Source organism: Pterocles gutturalis, unplaced genomic scaffold (assembly GCF_000699245.1).
Source record: "Pterocles gutturalis isolate BGI_N339 unplaced genomic scaffold, ASM69924v1 scaffold39119, whole genome shotgun sequence".
Lineage (NCBI taxonomy): Eukaryota > Metazoa > Chordata > Aves > Pterocliformes > Pteroclidae > Pterocles > Pterocles gutturalis.
In genome coordinates, this window is record NW_010132029.1 from 17,776 (window position 1) to 36,846 (window position 19,071).

Genomic DNA, 19,071 nt, shown 5'->3' on the forward strand with positions numbered 1-19,071 from the left:
AGAAACTATTACAATGAATAAAATTTAAAGATGCATTAATAAGAAAAACTGGTGAATAAGTCAACATAGCTTGAATTACTAAAACACATTCAATAGGTCCTCTTTTAAAATTCTTAAAGGAGACAAGCATAAGATAAAGGGAAAAGTCCCTCATGCATAAATAACTGGTTAGAAGATAAGTGCACAAGATGGGAGTAAATGCTCAGCAGTTCCACAGCAATCTGGGCTACACCCCATGCAGTTTAATTATGCATGAATTCTCTGGACAGAACAATGAATAGTGAGGTGATAAAAACATTTGGAGAAATAAAGCCAACAGAAGAATTGCAGAAAGCCCTTAAGAGTCTACGTGACTGGATGTTAAAATGGCACATGAAATTCAGTGTAGGCTAGTGTAAAGGACTGTGATTGAGAGTTCCAATAAAGCAGCAGCTAAACTCTCTGTATTGGCCAAGAAGCAAATTAAATGCTATAAATCATTAAGATATACTGAACAAAGTTTTTGGTCTACTCCATTTCAAAGGTTTTAGTAAAACCGGGAAATATTTAGAAGTACAGAGATGACTGAAGATACAAAATTGCTTTTCCATAAGCAATGTCAGTCTCTACAGAATAGAAAAGCAACAGCTCAAAAGCATACGTAAAGAGGTCTATAGGAAAAAAGAAATCACAAAGGGCACACTACTTCATAAAACACAGTAAGCCATACAACTTCTCGTCACAACATACTGTTGATACTGAAAGAGTTTATACAAGTTGCAAGAGGCAATGGACAAATTTGTGTAAGGAAAAAAATTGTAATCAAATCACAGAAGAGCATCTTGCATTTGCAGAACCCTTAAAGCCACACATGATTGGGAATATATTCTGAGGAAGGAACATCACATGCTCCTCTAGAGAAGCCTGGTACTGGTTGTGTCCAGAGAAAAGACTAGGACAGATGGGCATTTTTTCAGACTCCATATACTCTTCTGGTTTTGTTACACATCAAATTATCAGATTAAATATTGAATATGGAATTAATGATTGCTGTCTAGCACAGCACGGTTATCTGGATAAAGCTTCATAAACAAAATTTATAAGGATATTATAAATTATAAGGATATAATAGAACAAAAAACACTCCAGATCCAGTGGAAGCTAATTATTGTTCAACAACAAAATTCTGTAGCAAGGTATGTCCATGAAAGGCACCTCAAAGCACTTTCAAGGTTACCCATTGCACTTTGTATCCTGAATCATGCACAACAATTTGGATTCAAGCCAGAGTATTGTATGAAAACAACATTAGTGGTGATGATTAATTTATAGGCACAGCACACAGTTCTCCTTCATCCTTTCACTTTGCAGTGCTTTCAATTACAGAATTCCTGAGAATTTCAAAGCAAATCCTCATTTCACATAGGAGAAAACAAAGGCTCCATGTATTGGTTTTAGCTGGAACAGAGTTAATTTTGTTCATAGTAGCTGGTATGGTGCTATGTTTTGGATCTGTGACCAAAACAGTCTTGATAACATAGGGACGTTTTAGTCAGTGGTGAACAGTGTTTACATAGCATCAAGGCTTTTTTTGTTTCTCACACTGCCCCTCACCAGCCAGCAGTCTGGGGGTGCACAAGAAGTTGGGAAGGGACACAGCTGGGAGAGCTGACCCCTGCTGACCAGAGGAGTATCCCATATACCATATGAGGTTATGTTCAACAATAAAATCTGGGAGAAAGGAGAAGGAACAGCAAATGTTCGGGGTTATGGTGTTTGTCTTCCCAGGTAACCGTTAGGTGTGATGAAGTCCTGCTTTCCCGGAGATAGCTAAACATCTGCCTGCTGATGGGAAGTAGGGAATGAATTCCTTATTTTGCTTTGCTTGCACGTGCAGCTTTTGCTTTCCCTATTAAACTGCCTTTAGCTCAACTCAAGTTTTCTCACTTATACCCTTCCAGTTCTCTCCCCAATCCCACCGAGGGGAGTAAGCGAGCATCTTTACAAGCTGCTTAGCTGCCTACGGGGTTTAAACACCACCACTCTAACATTAAATAAATTAACCTCGGTTACGCACCAACTTGGATGGACATTACAGTTGTGTGCCTCTATCCACTGTATCATTTGTTCTTTTCAGAGAAGCAAATATGTTATACTATGCACACTAACAGTGGTGTTACACATAATCTATAAGAAATCTATAAGAAGATCTATAATCTATAAGAAAACATTTGGAAGATCATACATCATTGCGTCTTTTACTGCGTGCGTTTGGATTGGATTTTGTCGCTTTGTTTTCTCCTACTATACTAAGTTTGTGTAATATAATACCTCTCAACATGAGGTTCCCTTCTAAGCCCTGTTACTCACAAGAGGAAGAGTTCTGGAAAGCTAGTATGTTCAGTGATTTTGCCTACCTGAGAATTCCTGATGATTATCTGGATAGCTCTGTGCTCTTGGCATCCGAGATTTGGGATAGTTGTCTCTGGAAGTGTAAAAACATACAGCATCTAAAAACTGCTGTTAATCTAGTACTTAAACATTTAATCTTAATGTCTTATAATTCTTTACAACTGATGAAAAGTTATTGCTATACAAGTTCTTGCACTGGTTTACAAATGTGGAACACAATTTTGAAAATCAAATCTAATAGATATCAATAACAATTCAAGATCAGTAGCAATGGAAAAGCTTACTTATTGAGCTTAATGTAGTAAGAAAGCAACAGTCTCTGTTAATGAGCAACGATATTAGTGAAAACATGAATTATCACAAGTAAAGCCACAAACAAGCACTGTTATGTTTCACATCTTTATGGCTAAACACTAAAGTTTAGAGACTGGCAAAATTTCTCATACAGCCCACAAAAACTCTTGAGGAAAATTAACCAGAGAAATGCAGAACCTTATAAAATCTCAAAATATTTCCTCTTCTCTCCATGAAAGTCATAGGATTAAGAGATTAATTTTATTGAGTTATGGAATGATGAAGAATTTTTTGGTTCTTATATGATCACATTGTTCCTTACCTACAGTTGGTATGTAACTCCCAGCCACCAAAAGGAATGGATGGGATTGCCAGTCAGAGCAAGTGATTACAGTACATTTCCATAAACATATCAAAACAATGTCCTCCTTTTTTGGGTAAGAATTTCTCTAACGAGTAACAGAAGCTAAATGGAGAAACAAAACCTACATCTTTGTAGGAAATATTTGAATTAAAAAAAAAAATGAAAACAAACTATGTAGAGGTGACAAATGAAGTAAATAAAGAAGAAGCAAACGAAGTTTTGAAAAAATGTTATGAGTCAAATTAAGATTGTTTTGCCTCCTCTTCTTCCACTCACCCCTACCCCACAAAAAGCTAAAAATTTGGAAATTTGGAAGAATTTCTATCCTATGTAGGTGCATTAAACACTCTGTGTATAACATATCACACCCCAACCACAAAATACTTTCATATCTATTGTTTTCTTGCTTGTAAAATGGAGACTCATTATTTATCTCAAAAATTTGTTAGACTAAATGTATTTGCATCTTCAAATCACATATTCTCAAATGAAATGGTACTATGTAATACTACAGTTCTGATTAGTTGCCACAGGCAATGATTTTCAATTTTTTATATTTTTTCCCAATTAAATAAAATATTTAATTAGCAGTATTATTTTTATAGCAGTTGCAAGTAAATAAGTAGCCAATCTGAGCAACACAAAACCCAGGGTTATTTGCCTGACCAACCACAAGCCAAACAGGAGTATGTTCTATTTGGCTTACCTGTTAGCTGAGAAACTGTGGACAGTGACCCTGTCAAAACACATGAATCTCCTAACAGATCAATGAAAACACACCTCCAGACCCACCACAGTACACGCTGACTCTTGATAACTGACAGGTTTAAACAAAGAAAAATAAGTAGAAAGTCTGCAATGGGAACAAGGGCAGAGGAATGGACAGTAATTGCAAAGAAAAAGGGAGGATTGTCTGTTGAAGTCTTTAAATGACCCTACTCTCTTCCTTGAATTGGGCACCCTCAACCTTGAAAAAGAGAAGCTTGCTTCATATAGCAGTACCTAAGAAATGTCAACTTTATGGGTCTGCTCAGTGCCAGGGAATATACTTCACATATACGTACGACTGGCAAAATTTAATAAAAATCTTCAGTATGTTTTTGTAGTATCGGAAATCTAAATTTTTGTGTTTCAAATGCAAGTTATAAAAAAAAAAAGCTACTCTATTTTTCACACATTAGTAAGCAATTTAGTTTCAGTAAGCTTTTATAAGTGTTCTATGACTTACAGAGGAATTTCTGGAAGAAGTTCAGTAATAGCTGTCGCTGGAGAGTTATTATATGTTACAACTGATACATTATGCAACCTAATAAAGACAAATAATGAATGTAAGTAATTTTTACCCATCTAAAGGGCTGTCAAGTGAAGGGCAGCTTCCCGAGCCAGAGTTTTCAGGACTGCTCAAAGACAATGGATCCAGCATCTAATAAACAACAAACAGAGACAGACCAACAAGTTCAAGTTTTTTTATTTTGGTGGTTTTGGTTTTTGTTTTTCTAAATACTTGAAGGTTTCTGTTTTGAAATGCCTAATAAAAACACAAAACCAAACCTCAAGTATTAATTACTAGAGAAGAAATTAGCTGCCATAGTTGAATCTATATTGCATTATGCAATCCTAAAAGGACTCCATAACTTTTCTCATATCTAAGTAGAATATAGTTAAGGTATTTAATCCTCTATCACACTTTGTACGTAAGAAGTTGTACTGCTACATTCTTCCTGCATATGCCATTGTCTCTTAATAGTATAACAATCTGCGTAACAGTAGCCTAACAGAACAACAAAAATAAGGCCTCTAAAGGATAAAAAGCTGAGACAGTTTAAAAAAAAAAAAAGCGGATTTTGTTGTCATCACCAAAGAAGAAAAAACTCAAATATGACACATATTGTGATGAAAATAATTTATATAATCTCTGTAGTGGCTTAGGTTTGGCCAACTAGCAGTCACAGAAAATAGCTGAAATCAAATACTGTAAGAAGCTTTTAAACAGTTATCCCTGGTTAGGACTCCAAGCGAGTAATATGGCTTTTTAAATAGAATTGGAGAGAAAATGGAACAAGAAAGAGGAAGAATGCATAAAATTTCTAAACACTCTCCCTTTTCACCCAAACCAAGATCCTGTTTCAAATAAGAACCTTTCACGTGACACTGAAGTTTACAAAAATACTGAAGACAGATTTTTGATTTTTTTTTTTTTCCCCCCTAAAACACATCTGATGACCTAGTAATCAATGCTCATGAACTAACTGTGTGATATCCCCTATGGATCAGTCTGAAAAAGTCATAACACTGACTACCTAGGCCAGATCTATTACATAATGAAAACATCCATCAACACTTTCTTTGTTTCTCAAACTCTAATCTAAAGAAAAAGAAATGGATTGATAAGAGCATTGTCTTGATTACCAGCTATCTCTCTTGGCTGACATTTCTTTTATCTCAAGCTACCATCCTTAAAATCCTAAGTTTAATGACAGGCAAACGCTCCCTTGTCTTTTGCAGTAAAGCAATCTGAAATATCATACAGATATTGTTCAGAAGTAGCAGAAACAATCTACTAATCAGAATCTAAATTCTGAATTATTGAATGTGACAATTTTACCAGCCTGCCTCTCAGAAACAGAGTAGAAAGCTCATCTGTTGTCTTAAAATGAGCTCCTTCCTAAAATACACTTTTTTTCTGGCATATTATATAACATCTATTATTTTCTATTAATTGGACACCAGTCTTTTGTTGTAAATTAAAGAGTTGCACCTCCAATTTTTATTGTCTGTGCTGCATCTTAAAGGTCCTGAGCACATACTTGTCCGAGCACCAATCAAGGACTTACTGAAGAAATTGTGTCCGGAAAGTGAGTCTGCACTCTGTACACTTAAATGACTAGTGTGAGTTTGCACCAGACACTTAAACTCCATAATGAGGAGGACATTTACCATAGGTTCAGCCATTATATTCCTATTTTCTGATGCTGAACAGTGAGTCCTGAAAGGGAAAAAAGCCCATCTGCTGCCAGATCAATTACCTCTGTAACTTAATGCAGTATGGTCCAACTGGCAGACCATGGCCCACTTCTATCCAACCCATCATCTCTTCTGTAGAGAAAGTGTGGGGTCTGCTGTGCTCAGGCAGATAACAGGAGAGCAGAGCAAAGCCCTCCACTCACAAATTCCGTTCTTGATTTTATGGGGCAGGCTGTAATAGATGTAGGCAGCACAGTCAACACTCGCCACAACAATGTGGCAACTTAGAAGGAAGAAAGCAAACAGGTTGTGAGTTCCCAACACCCTAATCTGGCCACCAAGAGTGCTTAAGTTGAACTATCTGGGTTTCCTATGAAAGTAAAATTGCTGTATTTAAATCCTGCTGACAGCTTACACAACAATGTATACATGACAGGTTGCATGCTTCTTAATACTCTGGAGTAAAATGACATCCTGGGCCCCAGAGATCATCTGTTTGACCAGTCAGTGACCAAAAATGACTTTACCCAGGCCAAAAGTAATAATTTCACTGAATGAATCCAAGCTTGGGGTTGCATTTGACCACGTGTTTATGATAACGAATAGCACCCTGGTCTGGAAATTAAGAGATTCAGTCTCTATTCCAAGCTCAGTCATTAAAATTGTGCAACAAATTGCACAATCTCTTTGCCTCTATTTTTATTCTATCATCTGTCTCTCATTTAGTCAGCTCATAAAAACCATTGCCTCTTGCCATTTGTGAATATAGTGCCAATGTCAACAAGAACTTGAAGTGATTTGGGTACGCAGTGTTATTTTTTTTTCCCTCCTTAAAATATCTCTTTCTCTATTGCCAGTTCTGTGAGCCATTACATTCCTCCATCTTTTCCTGATGTTTTTAAAGGCAATTTTGATATTCAGAGAACAGGATTTTTATTCCTGCTAGGTGTGCTGATATCCCACACCAATAATGCAGGTGAATAAGGAGGAAAAAATAGCATACATTTGTGCCCTCCCCCCCCCAAATGTGAATGTGGAAAGCATTTCAGAGTTTATTTATACTTGGCTCATCACCATCCCCTTGCTTCTACCTCAACACAGTATCAATGGAGCCCAAATAATTCTGACAGATCCCAACTTTTTTTTTTTTTTTTAAAAAACCTCTTTTAATTACCCAGGAAAGTTGTAAAACCGGTCTTGTTTACATATCCTTCTTAATGAAGGTTTTTGCGCTTTCTAATGTAGACATCTGTTGCTGTAATTTATAGCTATCACTCACTCAACTATCATGGAAATTAAGAAAATTATCTTTCTCCTTGTATCAAGATATTTAAATCATTGAAGAGACTTATGGAGAGAAAACAGGTTCTACAAGACTAAACAACCACAATTATTTCAACATTCTCTCACAGATCATGTTTTCTAGGGTTGTCATAACTTCTTCTAGCTGTTCTTTCTAACAATTCCACATCTTTCTTGAAGAGCAGTATTTCATAAATCAATCTAACAAAATCTTTAATTTTAATAAATCACAGTCGTACCTGATCCATACTTTCTGGAATGAATTCACCCTCACTATTGATACTGGTGAAGGACCCATTTCGGGCCACCTGATGCAGCTCATCTGGAATGTATCCCGGAGGAGGAGAACTCCTATCACGAGTATTAGAACCTTTTGAAAGAAAAGGGCTAGTCAGAATCTCTTCACTTACCCAGAATCCCAAATGCCTATGCAATACAAGACTATAGCATATAAAATCTGTAATCCAGGAATTATGAAAAATTTGAGGCAGGGTTGCCTCAATGGCATTAAAAATAATTTTCATGGTATAGGAACAGAAATATAATTTACCCACACATCTAGCTGGGTAAATTTCTTCTTTTGAAACAAAACAAAAATCCAAAACCCATGTCAACTAATCCTTTCCAACTCTTGAGAATTTCAGTTCTTCTTTGTAGAATATTACATATGCAAAACCAGAAATACCTCTATTCATAATAAATACATAATAAATTAAATTGTGTGGAAAATTATTCACTAAACTCCCTAGTTTCATAAGTAAATTTGGAAGTTAACATCACACCAACTTTAAAACACAACTAGGCAAAAAGGCTGTATCAGTGCCAAAATATCTTAAACAAATGTTCACACATTAAGATTAAAAAAATATGGGAGTCCTAAACTGAGCAAGGAAACACATTGTCATATAAACAAAGAGAGTTGTCAGTAACTCATTCCTGTATCTGAAAATAAAGGGGAGTACAAATATAAACTTTTTACAATACTCATCCGTTACCTCAAATAATTCTACACAGATTTATTTACTTGGGGGGGGTTTGGTTAATTTTCTGTACTATATATATTTAAACCACCTTTGACTTGAAATTCAAAATCCACTCCCCTGAGCGCAGACTCTATAGTATGAAGAATCATTGACAAGTAGGAGAAATTAAAACAGTCTGTGTTGAGAGCAAGATCTTCATGAAGAGAATCTTACAAAAGAAAAGTTTTTACAATTAAAGGCATTAGAATATGTAGCTTACCTACTACAGACAGTCGCCTTTTTCTGTCTATCACACCAAGCACTGTATTATCTAAATCTTCCAGTGAGGGCAAGGGTTCCACGTTATTTACACTGGGTGACTGAAAATGCATACATATTACAAACTGCAGTTATTACTTTATGCTCTTGACAGTGAAAATGCTTCACAAACTTTTAAAGGCTTTGTGCAGCACACTCCTTTTTTCAAGCAGTTGAAAAGAAGCTTGCCCATTTACAGAAAAATTAATCTATTTTAGTAGCTCTCTTAATATTTAAAAATAATTTTCAATATGTACTAGCATACAAACCCTATCAATATCCTGGTTGTGGTATGATAGATAATACCAAAATAACTCAGTATTTAGCCTACAGTCTACTGTACTCTTTGCTACAACAAACATTTAACTTGCAAAGGAGTGGCACCAGCATATGACTTAAATAAAGTTTCAAATAAGTATATTTACTTAAAATTTTTTGTGCTTCTCCAATTTGTACTACACCATCATCCTATTATGGAACACTTTTCTAGCACTGTAGGGAAGACATAGAAAGAGAGAGCAACAGTATCTGGGAAAAAGTGAAACCCAAGTCAATAAAGTGAAATGAAGAAGCAATAGGAATATTTTCAATTGGAAAAATGTAATCTTTAAGAGATACAAATTATACCTCAATATAAAAACTGAGGAAAAAGACATTTAGCATGTCTACTCATACCTGTGTATTTCCATGTATTACAAGTAATATCTTGAGACTCTTCATATGAACACTACGGTCAAGCAGTTCAACAGCTTTGTCCAGGTCATCCTGTGTGGTTAATGGAATTACAAGCTACAAAAAGGGGAAAAAAAGGAAAAAAAATAAAAAAAGATGTCTCAAACAGGACACAAAAAAGAAATGAGGAAGTCAAGTGCAGAGAAACAAATAAACTGATGCTATCTTTCCTTTCATTCCAAACAACTTGAAAAGAAAATTGATTAAATGATGCCTGAAGTTACCACCAAAATGTCTGTAGTTCAACCTTAAGTCTTCCTTCAGGTGCCTTCAAGAGGTACAGCATGGTGGAACAACTCTTCACAGTGAAGGACCAACCACTTTACATATGTACAACTTAATGTTCCATAAGGTTCAGAGAAACATGTGCAACAGTGTAAATGGATTTGCCATGACCTAAATTAATGCAAGTCTATAAGATAAATAAAAATAAGTCCTATAAGCACCTAAGCATAGAGCACATTTTTCTATCTCACAACGTTACAACTATATTTATTTGAAATTATATCAGTAACAGAATTTCTCCATTTAATAAGATAATTTGTTAAGGAGAGCGTATCAGGTATGATGTGATATACATGGAACAACCGTAGGCCTCACTAGAGTATTACCTGAATCTAATTAATTAGAATTAACTTGGCATACAGGTATCTTTAGACCAGGAAATGTTATGCCATTAAAGAGCACTTGAGATCTATAACGATTAACATTCGGCCTAGGAACAGTGCAATATAGGTTTTTAAAAATCTATTCTATTTTGTAAACAGCCTCAGCCAGTGATGCTCAAATACAACATCAGTTGAAATACAGTACTTTTATACAAAAATAAATGGGAAAGAGGGAGGAAGACCTTGATAACAACTGAGCGTACTCTTCATTTTAAGATGCAGTTTTAATGTTAATGACAGGTTATTACCATCATATTTCTGACAGGTGATGGTAGGATTTGCCAACTGGTGCAGCAGATGACAAGCAGAAAACTTGCTTAAATGCCTAAAAAATCTATCAGAGAAAGAAGCTAAGACTAAAGCATCACAAACAGCCATTTCTTCTGACTTTCCTAATCTTCAAAAGCCTTCTGTAGCAAACTTTCATTTTGAGGATCATTTTCACAGAAGTGCTTGGTAAGGTAGTGAGTAACCTACAAACAGCATTTACAGGCATTTTCTTCTGCAAAGATGCAGATTAGATACAGCTATCATGTTGTGTATAACCAAGCACATGCACTTTGCTGACTTAAGGTAAAAACCAGAATTAACCCCTAGGAATAGATCCTCCATCTGTAAATATATTTCCTAGTAATAATTTCACCTCTACTTCTAAAGGAAAGCTGGAAGTAATCTTGATGATCAGGCATAAGTGGTTTGATGGCGTTAGCACTGTTCCCAAGAAATCTCTGTGAACCAGCCACTTTAAGAGGAGCAACAGTTAAGTCTAGTTCTCCAATCTAAACATTACTAAATGCAACATTCTAGCAATTACACAAAAAGATTAATCCTTAAAGAAAAAGAAAGTGTAGAAGAAAGCATAAATGTTATTTCAAATTTACAAACACAACAAAGCTCAGAGAGGTAAAGACTTTCCCAAAGTCATACAACAGTACTGTAGCAAAGCAGGAAGACAATTTACCCATTCCCAACCAAGTCTGAAACATGATTTATTAAGATATGACTCTCTTCATAAAACATTTCATGCAACTCCTGACTCTCTGAATTTAGACAAGCCTTACATATCTGAGAACACACACACTAGAAATCTGGGGTTTTGTCATGGTATTAAGTTTTGTCACAGGAGTGGTTCTCACTCCTTAAGAGAGAAAATTTCAGCCTTAAAATAGTCAATGTACAAGTCACTGAGAATTACAGAAGACACAGAATATTACCTCATTATTGCTGTAATGTAAATCCATAGTCTGCCCAAAAGCAACTTTAGCTTTAGCTGCAAGATCTTCAAGTTTAACAGGCCTTGGTAATTGCAGGATCCTGAAACACAATTTAAGTTTTTGTACATTACTTATGAAAATCTGGCAACTCATTACTTAAGAACAAAAAAAAGAACCAAATTTATTACTCAGAAGACCTTAAGAGGCTATGCTTTATTCACTGTCCTACATATTTTGAGTCATTAAAAGAGAGAAAAGCAGTGAAGAACTTAAGGGATAATCATACATAAAATGAGATCTCATTATTATTTTACTTCCTTGCATATGACTTCTTTCTTAACCTAATACTTTGCATGCCTCCATTCCAGAGGCAAATTCTCAGAAACTTCTAAAGTTTTCTACTTTGGAAAACTACACAACGGAGTACCATAGGCTGACAAGCATAAGCATCAGAAAAGAGTTACTCCTACAGTCCCCATTTTTTGGAAATCCAGAAGACTATGGTATCTGAGGAAGGTAACTAAATGCCACCATCTTTACCATAACGAATTACACACTCAAACTGCTGAGTCTATCACTACCTGTGCTTCAGGTGTGCTTCTGTAAGAATGGTGCAGTTGTAGGTCAACGACTCAGATTCTCCTTTAGCTAAATATTTTGTCAAAATAAATAGCCCAAAATGCCTGTAACTGACCTTGTACTGCAGAAAATGATTATACTATTTGAGACACACCACCATTAAACAAAAAAAAAAAGGTTTTAGAAGTGACTAAGCTAGTGAGGTACATTCAATTCACACTTAAAAAACCAAACAGCACTCAAATTTTGTGAAGCAGAAAAATTAGCAAAGGATAATTGTCCTTTTTATCAGTGTTTCAGTGGTACACTGGTTACAGAACAATATTTCTCACTGAAATGAGGCTAGAAGCCAAGCCACTTCCAATTACAAAGTATTCAGAAAAAATAAAATCTTAAAAAAAACTCCAACACCAATTTTCACTGTAGTTAATTTTTTTTTTGCAAGACCGGAACGCTGCCCATCACAAGGCATGCTCCTTGGTATAGAGTGCCACATTCACTACCAAAAGAAACTCTGGAATCACTTCTCTTTTCCACTTCCCTTTTAAAAAATTAGTGAGAAAGCCATTGCATAACTTAACTTTTCTTGCATCATTTCATTATTTTATCTCTAGATCTACATGCTCAGGCAACAAAAGTATTAGAACTCATGCTGAGCAATGAGGCTGGGCTGCCCAGTACCCCTGGGCAAGCAGGCTCAAGTTACTTAGGACAGTCCACAACCGAGCTAGGCCCATCAACATAAAAGCATGCGAAAGGCACTGTCCACACTCTTAACTTTATGCTTGTATTCGTACCAAATTGTTTAACTTAATCCCCTCTGAAAGGGAATTAAAACAAATTACAAAAATGCGCTGGCAGTGAGTAAACAGTTCTCCGTTTTAAATTCATGCTTCCGCTTATTTCACAAGAAATTGTTAGGTAGAAGAGTCCTCAATTTTAAAGCTTTTGAAAAGACTTATTTCCTCCAAATTGCTTATAACACTCAACCATTACTGATGCACTGTTACAGGTGATATTCAGAAAAGTGATAAAGAAGGTGAATACTTAGTGAATTTATTGCTACTTTACTACCCCATGTGAAGAGAGGACACATACTGTAATCAGCATGGAGACACCCTACTACATATCACACTAAGGACTTCCAAGAAGCAGCATAGGTTTCATTCTGAAGCAATCTTTGCTTAAGGAATTTACCATTTCTATTGACAAAGAGTGACCAGGATACTATTTCCTTGTATTTTCAAAGACCTTATTCTATAACCGTACATGCTTTCAGAAAGAGACAAACAGACAAGATGTGTTGTCCATAAACCAGTTCTGTACCGAACTGTAGATCAACTTCTGTAAAAGCTTTTGAGTAGCTATCAGAGCAGAGATATATAGATGTCTGTATACTCTTAAGCATGTACATCACTCATCTCTCATACTCAGAATGAAAATAAATTTTAATTGATTATTCAAGATTATCAGCGAAAACAATCTAATCATAAATTCTAATATATTTTCCAATTACAGCTCTTAGATTGGTTCCTCCAAAGTACAATCCAATATCGAGATTTAAGATCTACACTTCTCCCTCTGGGTGTTACAATAATAATATGTTATCGTGTATTTATGACACACATGATGCAGCAAAAAAATTATTTGCTGGTCTACTCATATTTAAGATCTATGCTAATGATCTAAGTAATTGTTCTAGGATACAAACATCTATATGAAAGGTAAACAAATGAAGGATATTAAATGGGACACGGCTACGGTAAGATACTTCTGTATTTATGTATACCTGGAGCCCACATTTTAAACAGATTAATTCTCTTTAAACTGTGCTCACATCAAAATTAAATTTAAGCTCAAACCAAATACATTCAAATACCTGAAACACTTTGAACAGTGTACACAAAATTCTATTATAAGATTCCAACAAAATTCTATAAATAAAAGACAAGACTGTTTCCTGTGTTCTCAGCTTACCTCTTTTCACCTCGATGTTCAAATTTGACTCTAACATCGTTCTGTAAGAAGAGAGATAAAGGAACCACACTATTAGTTCGTTACTACCTTCTTTAATGAGGGCCATGAATTCAATAATCCTACACCAGAAGTAAAATCCTTAGGCAGTCCGTATTTATTTTCTGTCCTTTGTGATACACCAAGTATTCTAACAAACTACTTCTGCTAAGGTATCTGATAGAGGCTTAAAATGTGTAAAAAAATACAAAAAATTACTCTGAAGTACAATGAATGCTTAAGTAAACATTATTTTCTATAAATATATTTTAATATAACAGATTAATGATTTCAAATTCAGCGTCGAAATGATTACCAAAGAATTCTCTACCATGAGCAGGCAAGGAGACTTAGCTATCATAACAGATTTTCCTGTAAACTTCAGAGCCAAGTGTTCCAAGCTTAAGAAACATATCTTGTTTCATAAGTATTACCATAGAAATCCACACACGTAATTAAGCCAGCATTCAGGCAAGCAATTTCCCAATAACAAAGATACCTGTATCTTCAGTTACATGGAAATAAAATTGTTTTTCAAAATCATAACTCTAAGAATCAAATTGTATTAACCACTATTGCAGGAAAAAAAATTATGTGTTCAATCACAGAGATTATATCTGTATAACAATGTTGTATCTTCCAAAAGAATTACTTGATTCACAAGTGATTACTTTCAGAATTCACTAATTTAAATACCATGATAAATTTAAATAGAATTTCCACCTCACCACTACCACCATTTCAACTCAGAAATGTCTCAACTACTTTTCTTCTAACTTTCTAAACATGTATTATATTCAAGTCATTTTGGATCATATATGCATATTACTTCAATGTCTAACATCACAGCTCAGAAAGGAGTTACATGACACCAGCAAAGCACCGTTGTGTTATATATTGAACTCGTACAGCTTTTAAAGGGCAGAGTGAAAAAGATGTAGCCATTGTTTTTTGACAGTTTAAGAGCCAAATATATTAAAATACTCTGATGTTTAACAGGTTAAAACAAGACTGCACAAACTGAATTTTCAGGAAATATTGGACTGTCAATTAAGGATCCAGTCAGATACAGCTAACTCAACAGGGCTATTACAGCAATTTGGGTAAAAAAATCTACATCCTCTCTTCTCCTAATCTCTCCATGTAATAGTTCAAACCTATCAACTACATATTTACTACTTTTCCATCTGTGTTCAGTATCTGCAGCAAAAAAATACAGCTGAATAGAGCTCATATTTTCAGCATACGAACAAACGAAAAACTGAGGCCAAAGATGCCATAAAGGAGCTTAAGTATGTTCTGCTGCTGTACTGACTTTTAGTGTGAGATAACTGACAACTGGGCAGTCTAATATACCTATAAAAGTCCTTCTAAAGAAGCATTCCAAATAAGAGACACTAGCACACCTGGATAGTCTATTACCAATCTGGTAGTAGTAATAATAATAATACTAATAAAAAATCTGCATACAGTGTAAAAACACCCCTATGATCTTCAACTTATCAGGGTTGGAATCATTTAAGCATATAAAGTGATCTTGTCTAAAATGCCACCATTTCATTTTGCTGCTCATTTAAGAACATGAACAAAGAAAATGGCAGCACATGTGGGAGACTAATAGCTGAATCTGGTATGCTCACTGGTCTGGCAAGGAAAATAATTATAGAAGTCACAGCAGGACATTCAGTGTTCAGTAGGTTAGTAAGGATATTAAAGATTACCTGTTTTTTAGGTGAAGATGACTTTGGTTTTCCTGTTTCTTGCTGAGGCAATGCAGGACGGCTGGCCTTATGAAGCACAGCCAAATCCTGCATGATTGAATTCAAAGCTTGCTGCTCATCTGCTCAGAGAAAAAGACCAGATAAGAAAAGCGTAAATGACTTTTACATTTGAAGTGCATTACTATCTCATTCCACAATTAGGCAAGGATTATTCTAAAATCTACAAGTCCATATTACACTTCAATACATAATTGCCAAATTAAAAAAAATTACTGCCATGTTGCAAACATTTTTATCATTAACAGTGCTTAAGTATACAGCTTAATCAGTAAACACACTTAAATGGCAGATTTCAAAATCTGAAGCCATAACAGATTGACAACTCCACAGAACTGCAGGCTAAATTAACAAGAGAAAGGCGGGGAAAAAAAGTTCTATCTACTTTGTTTCAAATAACGATGAGATGTTAGCTAGAAATCATGCTTCCTCCCCAATTTGTAAAATAAGGAAAAAGAAAAACAAGCACTTCCAAATAATTTTTCCCCTGTCCTGAACAGGTACGGTCACGCACATAGGAAGCATACACAAACTCTTAGAGAAACACCTCCACTGTTCGAGCATCTTCTTACAGGCCACAGAGTAATTTAAAACAAACAAAAAAACCACAGAACTTATCCAGGACTGCAAATGTAGGGCTTCTTTGGGCTTACAGCAATAATTCACAAGGAGAAACAGGAGCACTGAACCCAGTGCACAATTCAGGGGCAGGCATACTACACAGCGTAGATTTCAAGTTCACACAGAATCCTAAATCCCGATGATCTGCTGCAGCTGTGATGGCCTGAGGCCACGTTAGACAAGGTCTGTGCTGGAACTGGGATGCTCCTTTGGACAGGAAAGCATTTCAGAGCTCAAAAGCCTCTACAGCCATCACCAAGGGAAATCTATCTGTCACTAAGATTTTTATTAATTCCTTGCCACAGCAATAGTACTATACTCAACATGCATCTAGAACACTGGGTAACAAAATTTATCTACAAAGGTGTTGACTGTATGCCTTCACACTACTTCACAATGGATGTATTTGTTGAAGAGTTCATAGCTAAGGACTCTGATTTACAAATAACAGCAGTTCTCAAATGTGGACCAGAGAAGAACTTGGCATTAAAATCAGCAAGCAAGCATTCCAGGTATTCAGCAATGATGAGAATTCCTTCACACTATTCAAGTGTAACCAAATACACTTGTCAAAACAGGAAATTAGGTGACTTCAGTGTTCTAATTTAATAGATTCCTAACAGAATAGAAAGCTGGTCTGAAAATGAGTAACTTTCATCACCACTCATGCTGTCATTATTCATAACTCTACTAGGATATGCAAATCTATAAAAGCAAGTTTTACTAGCAATATTTAACATCAGAACTGAAGGTATTCTTGCAGCTCAAAGTTATGCCTTGCTCACACTAGAACACACTTCAAGACTTGCCACAATTAAAGAGGTTAAATTATTTCATTGTGTTATAACCTATTCTAGTGTTCAAGTGAGGAAAAAAAAAATTCTTCTTTTAGCAGCTGGTTGGAGGAGGTTTAATTCCCAATGTTCGCTAAGTAAGTATATTTCATACAAAGAAAACCAAAGCATTGTGGCAAAGCACCTAAAATTCACTGAATATCCAGTATAACTCAATAGTCATCTCTCTCACACAAAATGCTGAAGAATATCACAAATCTAAACAGTGCTTGATTCCTAGATTCAGCTACTTTATTATTAAGCATTAGGTTAGGATAAAACTAACATAACAATAAAAGATAAATAAAAGTTATACAAAAACCTGTGTATTTTGGTTGGTTGGCTGGTTGCAGGGTTTTTGTTTGGTTTGGTTTGGGCTGGGGTTTTTTGACAGCAAGTAGCAGTAAGTGATGACAAGACTGACATGGCCAACTCATTAAAAAGCATTTACAACTTGAAAAATTCACATCAAATTTACAGTAATACAGAGCATCTACAGTCCTGGCTTTGCACTGCAATGACACAAGACAATATGATAAAATCCTTTCATATATACTTGGTGGGTTTTTTTCCCAATAGCCACTACCATTCAGAGCACAGTAAATACTGCTCAGTACCCTAATACCATGAATCTCAATTTCTTATACTTGGATTTTTAAGTTACCACATAGTGAGGGAAAAGTGATATATTCCAACAGAAAAAAACCCCATAAATATTTTGAATACTAGCAAAGCAGCTGAACACTGCCTTTCATGAAGACGTTATGTTAAGTTACACAGCTGATGCACACATCTCCTAGAAATGGTATTACACAAATGTTTTTGGTCTTCAATAGAAATGAAAAGTTTCTGAACCAAATTTTTATATGTATTACAAACAAGACTTACCCATAATGGCAGTGAGTCTGAAAACCTGAACTTCAGGGAAATGGTTGCTTCTTCAGCATTATTTTACTTCCTAAAATGCAAACCCAAAAACGCACAATTATGGAATTTGTCAAAGCCATGTAAAACAGTCAACTCTTCATCATTTATGGATATTTTCTAATACTCTACATATCAAATATGCATATACAGTACAAATACGATTGCATATGCAGATATGACATGTGGAGAACAGATACTGTCCCCAAGGCCTCACTGGGCTCTGAGCAACATATATATACTTTGAGAAGACACAAAGCCCAAATTAAATATTCTTCTAGACTTAAGCTGATTTTAGCCTCAATCTACACCCACCAATGATGGTTAGTAGCTTAATTAGTCATATCACTCTGCTACATGGGATACCCAGTATACCAGACTATTGAGAACCTATTCTATTTCTATAGGTTCCAGTATCCGGTGTTTAAAGTTCTGTGTTCAGAACGACATATATGTAGTTCTTATATATAAATACATATGAAACACAGCACAAATCAAGAGGCACCAATAACTACTGATTATATACACTAGAAAACATCAAATGATAAGCTTTTTCCATGATAATTCAGGAACATTATACAGATATCCCAACATCCCTGAAAACAAACTCCTCTGGAAGACAGCAGATATTAACTTTTAATATATAATATACAAGTTATCCAGAAAGGCAGAAACAAAGGGGACACATTTATGAACAAATCCTGCCTATCACAATCTCTTGAAAACTGGTCCATTGGAAAAAAACATTAATTGAGGACCAACTAAAATAATCTTTCTATAGGATGCTATTATGGCGTCTAACAGCAAAAAATAATAAGACATATCTTTCAAGAGACAATAAGCTTTGTTGTAATACAGGCTACCACAGGTGGAATTCAGAATTTTTCATGCAAGATCACAGAAGAAACCACTCTGATTTCCTAAGCAGTCACTGCCACCAAGTAGAGAGCACCTATTCCTTCCTCCCTTGTCCTGGCCTCAGTGGACCACCCATCCTTCTGACTCAGAGCCAAAAGACCTACCCCACTCTGAAAAAAAAGATGCATTTCCCTGCAAGTTCAGTCAAGGAGCTACACCTAACAAAATATGACTAAATTTTTTTAGACAGACTTTT

General features: G+C 35.4%; 1 protein-coding gene across 1 annotated transcript in view; it reads right to left on the minus strand.

Moving 5' to 3' along the window:
• The window catches only part of MAP3K2 (mitogen-activated protein kinase kinase kinase 2), a 26,655-nt gene extending 11,019 nt beyond the window's left edge, over positions 1–15,636 (minus strand). Inside the window, exons 1-8 of the mRNA XM_010080786.1 lie at positions 15,523–15,636; positions 13,766–13,806; positions 11,210–11,309; positions 9,271–9,384; positions 8,558–8,657; positions 7,555–7,685; positions 4,393–4,472; positions 2,397–2,464 (exon numbers count right to left, since the gene is read on the minus strand). Of these exons, the coding sequence (XP_010079088.1) occupies positions 2,397–2,464; positions 4,393–4,472; positions 7,555–7,685; positions 8,558–8,657; positions 9,271–9,384; positions 11,210–11,309; positions 13,766–13,806; positions 15,523–15,615 (727 nt within the window). The 5' untranslated portion in view covers positions 15,616–15,636. The remainder of the gene's footprint in view (positions 1–2,396; positions 2,465–4,392; positions 4,473–7,554; positions 7,686–8,557; positions 8,658–9,270; positions 9,385–11,209; positions 11,310–13,765; positions 13,807–15,522) is intronic.
• Positions 15,637–19,071: the final 3,435 nt, after the last annotated feature.